Source organism: Acanthochromis polyacanthus, chromosome 18, assembly GCF_021347895.1.
Source record: "Acanthochromis polyacanthus isolate Apoly-LR-REF ecotype Palm Island chromosome 18, KAUST_Apoly_ChrSc, whole genome shotgun sequence".
In the NCBI taxonomy this organism is placed as follows: Eukaryota; Metazoa; Chordata; class Actinopteri; family Pomacentridae; genus Acanthochromis; species Acanthochromis polyacanthus.
In genome coordinates, this window is record NC_067130.1 from 33,407,143 (window position 1) to 33,423,941 (window position 16,799).

At 40.1% G+C, this 16,799-nt stretch overlaps 1 protein-coding gene across 1 annotated transcript; it reads left to right on the plus strand.

The window, feature by feature from the left end:
* The first annotated feature begins 578 nt into the window (after positions 1-578).
* On the plus strand, positions 579-16,574 carry actr1b (actin related protein 1B). Its single transcript, XM_022208466.2, has 11 exons — positions 579-787; positions 3,416-3,480; positions 3,636-3,711; positions 7,974-8,099; positions 8,179-8,303; positions 8,724-8,940; positions 10,643-10,735; positions 10,823-10,997; positions 11,977-12,038; positions 13,045-13,085; positions 13,890-16,574. Exons 1-11 carry the CDS (start codon positions 740-742, stop codon positions 13,990-13,992), a joined length of 1,131 nt encoding a protein of 376 aa, XP_022064158.1. The 5' UTR covers positions 579-739; the 3' UTR covers positions 13,993-16,574.
* Positions 16,575-16,799: the final 225 nt, after the last annotated feature.

Below are 16,799 nucleotides of genomic sequence, written 5' to 3' on the forward strand. Positions count from 1 at the left end.
TCTGCCTTTGGTGCAGCAGTTGTGAGTTTGAGCCCAGCTTGTGTCATTTTTCCACCGTTCTTCGACATTTTCTCAAAGTGCTGTGGTCTAACTGGCGCCCTTGATTGGAATGACTTACATATAAAATGCAACAGTTTTACATGATAATGATTTTTTAGAAAAAATCTATTTTACGTTTTGGTTTGTTTTTGTTTATATGGAGTTGATAAATTAACAACTCTTCTGTTCAGGGTGCAAATATGTGAAGTTAATCATTTTATGTGTTGATTACACCTATGAAGCCAAGCAGAAGAAGTCTCAAAACGAAAAAATATTAAAAACTATTATTTTCTTGTTGATTTTTTTCACTTTAAAATGGGTCAGTTTGACCAGCAGCATTACTGGAGGTTAAACTGGTTCCTTTATTCCCTCAGACAGATGCTGCTGTTGATGCTGCTGCTGCCGTTGACAAACAGCCGCATGGCCTCTCTGTCCAACACTATGATTGGCTCTTCCTCTTGTCAATCAAATTGTTCTTCGCTGTGATTGGTTCGCTCTATCGTCAGTCTAACGGCCGCCGCGGTGATGTGGTTGTGGCGGAGGGGAGGCGGGCCGACGGTCAGCGGCAGCAGCACAGCGGAGCGGCGGCGTCGACTCGGCGGTGACAGGGCGTTATCTGCTGTACATGTTAAAAACACACCACACCGGGAGGAAGACGCTCACGGATCGGTAGAAGCACACCAGGAACCCTCAGTCCGTCATGGAGTCCTATGACATCTTAGCTAACCAGCCGGTGGTGATCGATAATGTGAGTATGATGATGTCATTCATCCACACCCAAACCGAGGAGGCCGCGGCTAACGGCTAGCGGCTAGCTCCGGTAACTATTGTGTTCTGGCTGACCGTAAATCACATTTACCGGCTGTGTTAAGCATGCAACGGCTGCTGACGTTACCGGACAGAGTGTAAACTGCACTAACGTTCCTCTTGTTGGTTTTATACTCTGTGGCTTGTTCGAGCTAACGCTAGCTAACAGACTGACCGGTTAGCTAGGAATATTCATAATCATATTCAGTTAGCATAGCCGAGCTGTCATCCTGTTAGCGTCACACAGCAGAGGCACATAAACAGCAGCTACACGGATGTTTGCAGTCAGCTGATATTACCAATCAATATCTGAAGTTACACCAGAATTTATCAGCTGTAATCAGAGCAGCTCTTATAGCTGATAGATTCAGATATGCATCCTGTATTTACACAGTTATTACCCAAAGTAGGGGCTTGTTTTAGTATCCAGATCTTCATTCAAGAGCTTTTCCCTGCAGAAATGCTCCTTTTGTTTCCTTTTGTGGTGGAAAAAACTGAGCAGTTTTGCATTTTGGGCAGCTGGACTGAGGAAACTGTGGTTACAAATAATGGGTTAATGGTTAAAAATAACACATAGATTAATCACTAATGAAGATAACTGATAGTTGCTGATCTTTAAGTGTCTGATTTGTTTCTGGGCGTTTTCTTGCTGCTGGTGAGATTTTATTAAAAAAAAGTCCTGCAGCTCAGTGGAAACAGAACAACCATGAATAGAAAGAGAGTGTCTTCTGTTGGTATGACACAGTTAGAATGACATGAATCCTGTAAAAAGAAAGTTGAATTTCTCCATTTATTTACACAAAATTGCAGGAAACCTGGAACTATGTTAAAACACTGTGGAGGCTCCACATACTGCAGATATTTCTCTCAAAATGATGGAAAATGTGCCCAAATTACCCAAAACCTGTCCACAGGGACTTAGAACTTGTCAGAAAATACTTGAGGCTTGTTAATAACAACTTATAGTGTCCATAATGACACAAAATCCCTTCAAAAATGACTCCAGATCTGTCCAAATTGACCTAAAACCTGTTCAGAATGACTCAGATCTTTGCACGAATGACGTGAACCTTTATTTGATCTGTTCAAAATTACACAGGATGACAGAAATTTTAAAAAAGCTGATTTTCTTGGATTATTTCTTTTGCAAAAATGCAAAAAACTTGAAATCAACAGCATGTTTCCAAGAGTCCACAGATGTTAAAACAGTGTGGAGGCTCCACATACATCCAAAATAACTTAAATCTTTTCAAAAATGATGTGAAGTTTGTCCAGAATTACTCACAACTTGTTCAAAATTATACAAAATCTTCCCAAATGAGTTAAAACCTGCCCAGAAGGTCGCAAAACTTGGCAAAAATCACTTAAAACTTAAAATGTGTCCATGTTGATTCAAATTTTTTCAAAAATGATCTGAAGTTTGTCCAGAGTTACTCACAAATGTGTCCAAATTACCCAAAGCCCGTCCACAATGACTTAGAACTTGTCCAAAAATATTAGACATTTGTTTATATTAGCTGTATGTGTCCATAATGACACAGAATCCCTTCAAAATAACTTGAAACTGGTCCAGAATATTATAAATTGTGTCCAAAATTACTCAAAACTTGTTCAAAATGACACAAAATCAGCCTTAAATCACTGAAAACTAGAAAACTAAATGAAAGTTTTGGTTCTGGAGAATCGGTTTCTGTTTGATAAACGGTGTCGTTTTGATGATTTAAAAACAACAACAACATGCCCTTCTGGCAGATTTCGGGTTTCAGAATATAAAGTTAAATCTAAAATTCTGGTCAACATGTGGACGTTTAAATCACAGCTGTCACGTTTAGAAACTGTGTGTAAAAACTGTGGAACACCAGATTAGAACACTTATCAGAATTTAATCTATTTTAATTGTTTTTAGAGCTAAAAGTTCTAATAGAAGTCAGAGGAACTCGTTGTCACAGTTTAGCTAACAAAAGAGTTTTTAGTTCAGTTCTGCTACTTTTTTATTTGCATTTCCCCAAATTTTCTTCAGGAAGAGATTGTTTTTGTTTGTGTTTTTTATGAAACAAACATCCCAACATGTGGAGTTTGACTTTCTGAAAGTGGGTTCCTGTTTAGTCCTGATGTTTAGATCGTGGCCTGTGGTGTTTCTGTTCTCTGAGGTAGACGTCTCAGAAATGTCGGCTAAATGAAGCAGTAGAACGGTAAACTGTTTTTAAACACTTGACGCTGTGATCAGCTTGTTTTGGTCTGGGATTGTCGATGATGATGATGGAGGACAAAGCAGCTCCAGAGATCTTCCAAACGATGAACTGATGGTGAATGTCAGCATTCAGGAGGAACTGTAGCGCATCAGCTAAAGTTTCTGGACGTTTTGTTGCATTTCTCACCCGTTTCCAGCTGGACGTAGTAGAAATAAGCAGTGTCAGAGTCAGAGTGTAGCACCATGGGCTGTTCTTCAGACAGAGTGTGTGCTGAGGATGGAGAACAGTTTCTGCTGGAGGCTTCATCTCATGACTGATCCTCTTATTCCAGCTGCAGTCCTGTGATGCTGACTTTAAATGTCTGTTTGTTCCTGCAGGGTTCAGGGGTCATCAAGGCCGGCTTCGCAGGAGACCAGATCCCCAAATACTGTTTCCCCAACTAGTAAGTGTCCCTCAGAGGATCTTTATTCACCAAAAAACACCTGAGCCCACATCTGATTTCTTAGTGTGTTTTAGCATTGAGTAACTGAGGGTCTTTAAAGTCGACTCTCTGCTGTTTTGTGTTGTGTTTTAAATTGTGTGTCTGTCTGTGTGCAGCGTCGGACGTCCTAAACATGTTCGAGTGATGGCCGGAGCCCTGGAGGGAGATCTGTTCATCGGACCCAAAGCAGAGGTAAAGAAAAGCTTCACTGCTTGTTTCAGCAGCTAGCTGTTCATTTTGTTACCTGATGTTGGTTTTTGGTGAGAATTCGCAGCGATTTAGGTCAAATCGACATTTTTTCTACCTTTAAAGCATCTCAGCCCACAGCTGCTTCCATATTTGTGTACGGTTGCCGTGGTTACGGGTGTTATTCTGGTCTGTGGCGAGTTTAGTGGAAAAGTGTCTGCCGTGATTCAGCAGACGTCTCCGCTCACCTAGCATTAGCATTAGCATTAGCATCAGTACATGCTACAGGTTCTGTTTACGGCAGTGTCTGACAACCAGGACAGAATGCTTCATCATATTACTGCACTATAAGCTCTGATTGTCACAGTCTGCAGCATTACATGGTAAATTAGATGCTAGTCTGTTTCTGTTCTCTTTTCTGCTTCATTTTGTTCATTTTTGTGGTCATTGTGCACGTCTTTGTCGTTCTTTTTGTCCCATTTTGTTCGTTTTGTGCCACTTTTGGGACATTTTTGTCTTTGTGCTCATTCTATGTTGATTTATGGTTGTTTTCATAACATTTTGGTCATTTTGTGGCTCATATTGTACATTTTGTCTCTTCATCGTTGTTTTTTGTCACATTTTGGTTGTTTTGCACCACTTTTGGGACATTTTGTGTCTTTCTATGGTTGTATTTTGTCTCATTTTAGTTGTTTTGTGCCACTTTTGGGACATTTCATGTCTCTTTATGGTCATTCTGCATCTATTTATGGTTGTTTTTGGTCGTTTTGTGCGTCGTCATGCATTTTTGGTCTCTTTCTGTTCATTCTATGTGAATTTATGGTTGGTTTTATCTTCTATTTTGGTCGTTTTGCGCCACTTTTGGGACATTTTGAGTCTTTTTATGGTTGTGTTTTGTCTCATTTTGCATGTTTTGTGTCTCATATATGCTGTGTCTCTTTATGGTCATTCTACATTGATTTATGGTTGTTTTTTCTCACATTTCGGTTGTTTTGGACCACTTTCACTTGTCTCTTTGTGGTCATTTAATGCTTCTTTGTTTATGTCTCTTTTTAGTCTCGTATTGTTTATTTTTATGGTCATTTTATAAATCTTCATTCTTGTTTTGTGTTCCATTTTTGTCATTTTGTGTCTCTGTACGGTCATTCTATGTTGAATTACGGCTGTTTTTTTGTCTCATTTTGGTCATTTAGGGCCACTTTTGGGACATTTCATGTCTCTTTATGGTCATTCTACATTGATTTATGGTTGTTTTTTCTCCCATTTTGGTTGTTTTGGGCCACTTTCCTTCACTTTCACTTGTCTCATTGTGGTCATTTTATGTTTATTTGTTTACATCTCTTTTTTGTCTCGTATTGTTTATTTTTATGGTCATTTTACAAATCTTCTGCTTGTTTTTGGTCATTTAGTACCACTTTTGGGACATTTCATGTCTCTTTATGGTCATTCTGCATCTATTTTGGTTGTTTTGTGCGTCGTCATACATTTTTGGTCTCTTTATGATCATTCTATGTATATTTATGGCTGGTTTTATCTTCCATTTTGGTTGTTTTGTGCCACTTTTAGGACATTTTGTGTCCTCTTTTAGTCATTTTGCAGCTCTCTGTTGCCAGCTTGTCTCTTTGAGGTCATTGTACATGTCTTTTAGGTCTGGACCCAAATATTTGGTCCAAATATTTGCATATTAGTGATTAATTGCTTTCGAATATCCAGAACCCAGAAATTGCTTTTCAGGCCAGCCCTATCTTCTTTGTTTACGGCTCTTTTCTGTCTCGTATTGTTCATTTTTGTGGTCATTTTGTGTCTCTTTACAGTCATTCTGTGTTGATGTGTGGTAATTTTTTGGTTGATTTTTGCCACTTTTACGACATTTTGCATCTCTTTCTGGTCCTTTTACATTGAATTATGTTTGTTTTTTTTCTCCCATTTTGGTCGTTTTGTCTCTCATATTGTTAATTTTGTGTCTTTTTGTGGGCATTTAGCATTTCTTTCTGGTTGTTTTTGCTTCATTTTAGTCGTTTTGTCTCTCATATTGTTAATTTTGTGTCTTTTTGTGGGCATTTAGCATTTCTTTCTGGTTGTTTTTGCTTCATTTTAGTCGTTTTGTCTCTCATATTGTTAATTTTGTGTCTTTTTGTGGTCATTTAGAATTTCTTTCTGGTTGTTTTTGCTTCATTTTAGTCGTTTTGTCTCTCATATTGTTAATTTTGTGTCTTTTTGTGGGCATTTAGCATTTCTTTCTGGTTGTTTTTGCTTCATTTTAGTCATTTCGTCTCTCATATTGTTAATTTTGTGTCTTTTTGTGGTCATTTAGAATTTCTTTCTGGTTGTTTTTGCTTCATTTTAGTCGTTTTGTCTCTCATATTGTTAATTTTGTGTCTTTTTGTGGGCATTTAGCATTTCTTTCTGGTTGTTTTTGCTTCATTTTAGTCATTTCGTCTCTCATATTGTTAATTTTGTGTCTTTTTGTGGGCATTTAACGTTTCTTTCTGGTTGTTTTTGCTTCATTTTGGTCGTTTTGTCTCTCATATCGTTAATTTTGTGTCTTTTTGTGGGCATTTAGCATTTCTTTCTGGTTGTTTTTGCTTCATTTTGGTCATTTCGTCTCTCATATTGTTAATTTTGTGTCTTTTTGTGGGCATTTAGCATTTCTTTCTGGTTGTTTTTGCTTCATTTTAGTCGTTTTGTCTCTCATATTGTTAATTTTGTGTCTTTTTGTGGGCATTTAGCATTTCTTTCTGGTTGTTTTTGCTTCATTTTAGTCATTTCGTCTCTCATATTGTTAATTTTGTGTCTTTTTGTGGTCATTTAGAATTTCTTTCTGGTTGTTTTTGCTTCATTTTAGTCGTTTTGTCTCTCATATTGTTAATTTTGTGTCTTTTTGTGGGCATTTAACGTTTCTTTCTGGTTGTTTTTGCTTCATTTTGGTCGTTTTGTCTCTCATATTGTTAATTTTGTGTCTTTTTGTGGGCATTTAGCATTTCTTTCTGGTTGTTTTTGCTTCATTTTAGTCGTTTTGTCTCTCATATTGTTAATTTTGTGTCTTTTTGTGGTCATTTAACGTTTCTTTCTGGTTGTTTTTGCTTCATTTTAGTCATTTCGTCTCTCATATTGTTAATTTTGTGTCTTTTTGTGGTCATTTAGCATTTCTTTCTGGTTGTTTTTGCTTCATTTTGGTCGTTCTGTGTCGCCTGTGTTTCTTTGCAGACGTTAAACTCGACTTTTTGACCCAAATGCGACCACACCGACAACTTCTTCCACACATTGTCTGTTAGTTTTGAATGAATTAAGTAAAGGTTCAGCAAACATGGAATAATTGTCGGTGTTTTGTCTTCTTGTGGTCATTTGACGCCACTTTCTGTCTCATGTAGTGAATTTTGTGTCTCTTTGTGGATATTTTACAGATCCTAATCGTTGTTTTTGCCCCATTTTGGTTATTTGGTGCCACATTTGGAGCATTTTGCGTCAGATTTTGGTTATTTTGCAGCTTTTGTTGCCTATTTGTCCATCTGTGGTTATTTTACATCTCGTATTCTTAATTTTCTGTCTCTTTATGGTTGTTTTGACCCGTTTTGTTCTTTTTATGTTCCGCATTTTGTTTGCAAACAAAACAGAGCTACACAATGACTTCTTTACCATCAGTTCATTTGGAACGACTCCCAGCAAACATTCAGTAAAAGACCGAACGTCTCCATCAGGTTGGACCAGTTCAACGTTGTCAAATCCTAAATCTGGTTGAGTTTTGGCTCCAGATTTTTGATATTAATTGCAGTAATCAGGAATTCAGCAGCAGTTTTGAAAGTTATTGGGCCTTCATGAAGCCTCAAAAGGCCCCAAAAATGATTCTTACATGTCCTTATTGTAAAGGTTCCATGTAAAAACAACAAAAAAATGAGCTGTAAGCTCCTGGTTGTATTTTTAATCATTGAATACTGGCATCATGGCCTCCAAAACACTGATCTGACCGTATAATTACCGTTCCTTCCACATGTGCAGCCTGTTTATGAGGTGTATGGGCCTAAAAGTGAGCTTCACTGAGAGTTAGTTCTGGTTTCATTGGACTTACAGAGCAGCGGTACACATGATTCTCCATCAGATAACCTTCCTACTGTGTGTCTTTGAGCCTCCTGGCTAACGTTAGCTCAGCTGTCATGTGGGGTTTCTTCTTCTCCTGCTGCTGGTTGTTCAGTTTCTTTCAGCCTGTGAAGCATGTGAGCCCGCAGAGACGTGGTAAAAATCCCAACATGTGCTGTGTTTGTGCCCGTCAGGAGCACCGGGGCTTGTTGTCGGTCAGATATCCGATGGAGCACGGCATCGTGAAGGACTGGAACGACATGGAGAGGATCTGGCAGTACGTCTACTCCAAGGAGCAGCTGCAGACCTTCTCTGAGGAGGTGAGATCTTCTCCAGACGTTTGCAGATGTTTTATCAGCGCTCCAGTGGTCCAACAGTCTGTTTTCTGATCTCTTCCAGCATCCTGTGCTGCTGACTGAAGCTCCTCTGAACCCCAGCAAGAACAGGGAGAAGGCAGCCGAGGTTTTCTTTGAGACCTTCAACGTCCCGGCGCTCTTCATCTCCATGCAGGCTGTGCTCAGCTTGTAAGAACTCTCTTTGTGTTTTTAACGTCTCTGGCTGGAATATGGTCTAATTTTGGTGATCTTTTTAAGATAAGAAGCTGACAGCTTTAACAATCAGACTAAAGGTAGTTTTTCAGAACATGGATCAGAAAGATGCTGCAGGAGATAAACCTAAGATAAAGGTTAATGTCACTGCTTCTGTAGTTCCTGTTGTCTGCCTGTAGAGGGCGACTTGGCTCTTTGTCTGAGTCCTCTTCCATGTTGTCTGTCAGACTACAAACCAGACAAACGAGCTGTGAAACCACAACGTTGAGCTTCAGCTGCTTGTAGTTGCTCCTGTGGTGTCAGAACTCCATGAATCAGAAGAACCAGACACCGTTTCTGACCTTTTCCAGTCCGACCTTCATCACACAAACATGTTCCTGATTCATTCTGCTGCAGGTACGCTACAGGACGGACCACCGGCGTCGTCTTGGACTCCGGCGACGGCGTCACCCACGTGGTTCCGATCTACGAGGGCTTCGCCATCCCGCACTCCATCATGAGGGTCGACATCGCCGGCCGAGACGTGTCCAGATACCTGCGACTGCTGCTGCGCAAAGAGGGATACAACTTCAACACGTCAGCCGAGTTCGAGGTGGTTCGTACCGTCAAAGAGGTGAGGGACACACAACGACCACAAAGAGACGCACGACGACCACAAAGAGACGCACAACGACCACAAAGAGACGCACAACGACCACAAAGAGACGCACAACGACCACAAAGAGACGCACAACGACCACAGAGACGCACAACGACCACAAAGAGACGCACAACGACCACAAAGAGACAAAAAATGACCACAAAGAGACGCACAACGACCACAAAGAGACAAAAAATGACCACAAAGAGACAAAAAACGACCACAAAGAGACGCACAACGACCACAAAGAGACGCACAACGACCACAAAGAGACGCACAACGACCACAAAGAGACACACAACGACCACAAAGAGACAAAAAATGACCACAAAGAGACGCACAACGACCACAAAGAGACAAAAAATGACCACAAAGAGACAAAAAATGACCACAAAGAGACAAAAAATGACCACAAAGAGACGCACAACGACCACAAAGAGACGCACAACGACCACAAAGAGACGCACAACGACCACAAAGAGACGCACAACGACCACAAAGAGACAAAAAATGACCACAAAGAGACGCACAACGACCACAAAGAGACGCACAACGACCACAAAGAGACGCACAACGACCACAAAGAGACGCACAACGACCACAAAGAGACGCACAACGACCACAAAGAGACGCACAACGACCACAAAGAGACAAAAAATGACCACAAAGAGACGCACAACGACCACAAAGAGACAAAAAACGACCACAAAGAGACGCACGACCACCACAAAGAGACGCACGACGACCACAAAGAGACAAAAAACGACCACAAAGAGACGCACGACCACCACAAAGAGACGCACAACGACCACAAAGAGACGCACAACGACCACAAAGAGACGCACAACGACCACAGAGACAAAAAACGACCACAAAGAGACGCACAACGACCACAAAGAGACGCACAACGACCACAAAGAGACGCACGACCACCACAAAGAGACGCACAACGACCACAGAGACGCACAACGACCACAAAGAGACGCACAACGACCACAAAGAGACGCACAACGACCACAAAGAGACGCACGACCACCACAAAGAGACGCACAACGACCACAAAGAGACGCACAACGACCACAAAGAGACGCACAACGACCACAAAGAGACAAAAAGCGACCACAAAGAGACGCACAACGACCACAAAGAGACGCACAACGACCACAAAGAGACGCACAACGACCACAAAGAGACGCACAACGACCACAAAGAGACGCACAACGACCACAAAGAGACAACGCACGACCACCACAAAGAGACGCACAACGACCACAAAGAGACGCACGACCACCACAAAGAGACGCACAACGACCACAAAGAGACGCACAACGACCACAAAGAGACAAAAAGCGACCACAAAGAGACAAAAAGCGACCACAAAGAGACGCAAAACGACCACAAAGAGACGCACAACGACCACAAAGAGACAAAGCACGACCACAAAGAGACACACGACCACCACAAAGAGACGCACAACGACCACAAAGAGACAAAAAACGACCACAAAGAGACGCACAACGACCACAAAGAGACGCACAACGACCACAAAGAGACGCACAACGACCACAAAGAGACGCACAACGACCACAAAGAGACACACAACGACCACAAAGGGATGTGAAAGTAGAAATGTTGTAAATACATATTTCATGTTTGGTTTCCTGTTTGTCCACAGAGAGCCTGTTATCTTTCTCTGAACCCACAAAAGGACGAGACTCTAGAAACAGAGAAAGCTCAGTATGTTCTGCCTGATGGAAGCACTTTAAATGTGAGTCCTCAAACCCCCATAGATCAGTCTGTTTGATCAGACGTTCTCTGATGATCTGAGACGTTCCAAACCTGTTTCCGTCCTCAGATCGGTCCGGCGAGGTTCAGAGCTCCAGAGCTGCTCTTCAGACCCGACCTGATCGGAGACGAGAGTTCGGGGATCCACGAGGTTCTGGCCTACGCCATCCAGAAGTCCGACATGGACCTGAGACGCACACTGTTCTCCACCATCGTCCTGTGTGGAGGCTCCACGCTCATCAAAGGTCAGTGCTGGAAGCTTCTGATTCATCCAGACAGCAGAACATTTGCAGCGCCAACCCTGAGGACCAATATCCAGTGTTAGAGCTGCATGTAGCTGCTTTACTGTTGGTGAAAGTAACAATGACGCTACATGAGAGACCTGTTGGACATCAGCATCCACTGACTGCTCTGTGGTTAAGGAGGTCCACCACTTCCTGTCTGAGCTGCTGACGTTCCTAGTTGACTTGGATTTACCAGAAATTTAAAAAATGACCAAAATAGATTCAAAATTTGCACAAAACTACTAAAACTGGTCTAAAATAAATCAGATTTGTTTAGAAATATTTGAAATGAGTTGGTCACAAATGAACAGCTGTCCATGTGGTGTAGATTTAGTTCAACGTTGTGAAAAGTTTGTATTAAAGACATCAGAGACAGAAGAAAGGGTAAATCTGTAGTGGAATCAGTGGTTTGTAGGTCAGAATGCTTTGACCTGTTTCTACATGAATACTTAGTCCTTTATGGAAGCATGCAGCCATGGAGGGAATCATTTTTATGTCTGAAATAAAGCAGATTTTTCTTTCCTCTTTGACCAGGCGGTTGGTTCAGTCCAGTCAAGAGTTTTTAGTGTTTTTCAGGGTCTACTTGGCGCAAACGGTTCATTTATGACAGATTTTTAAATGAAACACCGCCAGAAAATGATCAAATATCAGGATTTGAAGCTCAGATTTTGTTGCTTTTTCTGCACGTCTCTGATGTTTTTAAAGTAAAGCTTTAAATCCAAACGGTCTTTATGTTTTGATCATCTGTGGCTGATAAACTCTGCTGGTTCAGATAATCAAGCTTTCTTTGGTCCATAGACGTCTACAATCAGTGTTTAAAAAGCTGGAAATCATCAGTTTATTTCCATTTTCTTCATTCCAGACACAAAGGAAAACATTAATTGAACGTTATGCCAAAGCCTGGTGAATAATTCAGACATTTTTGTGTGTTTTGCTGCAGGTTTTGGGGAGAGGCTACTAACTGAAGTCAAGAAACTGGCACCCAAAGACGTGAAGATCAAGGCGAGTTAACCAGAATTCAGTTTGATAAAGTCTGGATAGAAAATGTAAATGTGTGCATTCATCTGTAAAGTTACATCCAGAATTATGATGCACAACAACGTGTACGTTTACTCAGAGATTTCTGAATATTTCCACAAATCTGTGGATGAAAATCAGACAAACGCAAAGAATCAGACCTACAGAATCTGAATGAAAACTTCCAGTTTCTGAAGCCTGAATACTTTTAAATGCTCTTATTTATTGTTATATAAATGTGTTTTATCAGCTTTTTATCATTTTAATATGTGCTAAAAATGACTAAAACTGATCCAAATATTAAAAAGTTATTGAGAAATCTTCAAAATCACTAAAATGATCATAAATCAATAACAAATTGGTTGTAAAATCAATCATAATTTGTTATTAAATGACTACAACTGACCACAAATAAATTTTAAAATGACTAAAATTAGTCAAAAATGTATTAAAAATGGTTCAAAATACTAAAACTGGTCCAAAATAAATCTAATTTTTTTTCTAAAATTGGTTGTAAATCATTGAAAATTTGCTAAAATGACTAAAAGTGGTCCAAAATGAATTAAAAATTATTGACAAATGTTTAAAATCACTCAAATGGTCATAAATGAATTAAAAATTGGTTGTAAATCAATCAGAATTTGTTCCAAAATGACTAAAACTGGCCACAAATAAATGATAAAAAGGTCATAAATGAATTTAAAATTGGTAACGATGTCTAAAACTGACCAAAACAACTAAAAGAATTTGTCATAAATGAAATGAAATTCGATGAAAATGACTACAACTGGTTCAGAATGAATAAACAATTGGTTGTAAAACTGGTTGTAAATCATTTAAACCAGCTTTGGTTCTAAATGTGTGTTTAACTCAGTTTTTGCTGTTAAACCGTCAGTAGAAGTTTAAACTGAGCTGAGGTTGGATCCAGTGGACTTTATTCCTCCTAAATCTGGGTTTTTGTGACCTGTTGGTGGTTTTTCTTCCTCTGTAGATCTCTGCTCCTCAGGAGAGGCTCTACTCCACATGGATCGGGTAAGAACTCGTTCTTCTAAATACTGAAGATGTGGACAGAAAACAAGAAGCAGATTTAAAAACGGTTCTGACCTTCTAGGAATGAATGTTTGGGCTCTAAAATACTAATTGTAAATAAAGGTAATGATGATTGCTTTAGCTAAACATGTCAAATGGCAGATAACTGGTTTTATTTAGTCTAAAGCTTTTTTCCCCTCATTTAATCAGGAAGTTTTGTTTATAAAACCAAACAAATTAGTAGGGCTGGCCCGAATACTGGTTTCTGGTCTCCAGATATTCGGGCCCTATTAAAGACGAATATCCGAATATTCACCACATTCGGCCACAGGCGGAGACGGCCCGAATATTCGGATCCGTTCGTCTGGACTCCCAGGTCCAAATTTTGCCTTCGTTTTGTCTTCAGTTAAACTGAAGAATTCCCAAACAGCGGAGGTCTTCAGCATCTTGTGTTTATGCAACGAAGTGAAGCGTGACGTCAGAGTCTGCAGCCACCCGACCATTCAGGTGGTGTTAAGAAACACGAATGGATGAGCCGAGATGAGCCGAACACGACGGGATGAGGCGAAGGGAAGACAGTAGCACCGAATATTCGTTCCGCCCGGTAACTTCCGACCGGGGATGGGGGCGGGCCGAATATTCAGATACCAAAATTAATATCCGGATACCGCCGTAGCGAACGAATATTCGGGATATTCGGGTCCAGCCCTACAAATTAGTGAAGTTCAGCCAAACTCTCTGAATTTTTGTCCCGTGCCTGTTGGAAATAGTGGAAATAATCAATAACTGTGTTCCTGTCCTCACCAGCGGCTCCATCTTGGCGTCGTTGGACACCTTTAAGAAGATGTGGGTGTCCAAGAGAGAATACGAGGAGGACAGAGCTCGAGCCATCCACAGGAAGACCTTCTAGTCTGGACCAGACCTGCCCTCAGACCCCCAAACAGCTGGAGACCCCCAACATCTGGGTCCATCAGCATCCTGCATCCACCCGACTGCTTCAAACACCAGGAACTCACCTGCTCAGGTGCAGTTTCCCTGTTTCTCCATGAGCTCCTGGGTACCGAGGGCAGAGCAGCACTGTGGACTCTGGTTCTTCTGCGTTCTCTAGTCCAGTCTGGTGTCGCCTTCGAAGCCCCGGAGCTTCACAGTATCATGAAATGTCAATAAACCTGAATGTTTTTTTGTTTTTTTTGTTGAAGTTTCCATTCCAGACCGAAGACTTTTATTTGATGTCTCTTTTGTAGTTTTTTTGCAGGTTTCATAGCTAGTTGGTGAGATCGGCTCTGTATTATAAACTGCAGCTATGAAGCGGTTAATTTATCATCCAACTGTTCTTCTGTCTTTATCACCACAGAACGACGGGAACATGTTCAGTTTTATGTCGGCGTTTTGTGTCAGCTGACGGATTAAAACCACCTGGAAGAAACGCCTCCATCTAGTTTTGTTTTCTAAATGACTCTGCTTCAGGTTAACTCTGAACCCAGCGGCGTAGATTCATCTCAAACCTTTAAAACACGTTTCACATCCATTTTAACGCTTCAAAATACCACAAAAGGCCCTGAGAAACTCTGGTTTGTTGCTGTTTTTCTTCTCATTTGGTGGATTTATCCACATTTAGTTTTTTTAAATGCAGTTCGGTCTTTGATGTTGACGCACAAATCATTAAAACTCTTTATGTGAAGCAAAAATACACATTTCAGCTCCATTTTAACACTTCAGATTCAAACACCCAGAAAAACTCTGATTTGTTGGTGTTTTTGTTCTCATTTAGTGGTTTTAAATCTGCTAATCAGTTCAGTTTTTGACGTTTTCTTGAGATTTGAACATGCAGAAACCATTAAAACTCTTCATGTGCAGTAAAACACGTTTCATCTCCATTTTACTGCTTAAAATTCAAACAAAATGGCATAGAATTCCCTAAAATGCTGGTTGTTGGTGTTTTTGTTCTTACTGATTTTTCTTACATTACAATCAAATCTAGTAGCTTTAGTTACTAAGGAGGCTTCTTTAGCTAGCTGATAGTCAGAACCCCCCAAATCCTCTTTTTACATTCATTTACAGCAAAGAAAAGCAGGACAACTTTGCTTTTAATAAATCAGAAGAAGCTAAAAGTGATATTTTCTGTCAATACACTTCAAATTTCATGTACTTTAGTAGTTCACATTTCTGGTTGTGTTGACCCAAAAAATCAGCAGTTAGCTAAACCTAGCGCTAAGATGTAGGCGTCTTAAGCTAACCAACAGTCCAAAAAACCCAAATCGTCATTTATGGCAAAGAGAAGCAGGACAACTTTGCATTAAAGAAATTAAAACTGATATTTTCTGTTAAAACAGAAAAATTTTAGTCATTTTTATTGGTTTGTGATCACTTTGACTATTCACCCCTAAAAGCTGCAGTTTCCAGATGCTAACTAAAATGCTAACCAACGATCCAACAACCCAAAACATTCAGATTACTGTTACTTATGGCAAAAGAAAAAACATTTTTTACATTCAAGAAGTTAAAAACTCAAGCTGTTGGGGAGTTTAATGTTAATCTGTAAATACGCATCTAATTTCATCAATCCAGTAGTTTGCAAATAAGGAGGCAACTTAAGCTAACCGAGAGTCCAAAAACCTTCCAAATATTCAGTTTATGTCATTTATAGCAAAGAAACTTTGAATTAAAGAAATTAAAACTGATATCTTTTGTCAAAACGCAACAAATTTCAGCAACTTTAATGGTTTGAGATCACTTTTCTGATTGCACTCACCCTGAAAAGCAGCGGCTAGCTAACACTAACCCTAAAATGGAGGCATCTTAAGCTAACCAACAGTCAAAGAACCCCCAAATATTCAGTTTGTCATTTATAGCAAAGAAAAACAAAACGTCTTTACATTGAAGAAGTTAAAACTGTCATTTTCCTGTAAAACACTACAGTTTTCATGAATTTTCTGTCACTTTTTTGGCTCCGTTCCTCCTGAATAGCCGCTGTTAGCTGGAGATGCTAACTCAGAGGTTAACTTCTGTGTTTTCTGTGATTCAGGAGGTTTTATCAGGCGTTCCTTGAAGCTACAGCTGAGTGTAAAGTTTCCGTGATGCAGAGTCAGCGATGGGAGGTTAAATAATCCTGTAAATGTTCGTCTAATAAATCACAGCTCGGTTGCATGTTCAGTTAGCGGTGAGCAGAAGACTTTTGTAATATTCCCTCCTTCCTCTCTATTAAACTCTGATTCCCCTGCATCTCCGGGGCAGTGAAGGCGTCGTGTTGCCTTCAGGTCCGGAGCGTCCACGTCGTCCTGCTTCTGGGTGTTTTTAAAAAAGATCAAACATTTAAAAAAAACAAACAAGAGGAGCGGTTGTGGAGCGTCTTCAGCCTCGTGTACAGCGGAATGCTTTCAGAACAACCACCAGATCCATCGGTAACAAACTAAAAATGTACAAAACTGTTTATTCAAGTGTTTGCTTTTACTTTTCGTAAATTCAGTATAATAAATAAGTTAATGGCTGCTGCTTGGACGTCTCCTCCTTCATTTATCTGATGATTTCACAATAACAAATTCAGTTTCTGCAGTATTTATTGAGTTACATGTACAGTTGAACATCAGAAACATGAAGATTAAAGGTTAGTAAATTCCAACAATGTGAAAAACTAGGATCAGCCAACAGAAATGCATGTTTTTTTTAGACATTAGTTGAACACCAGGCATCTAATTCTACATATAAACCTGATCTATT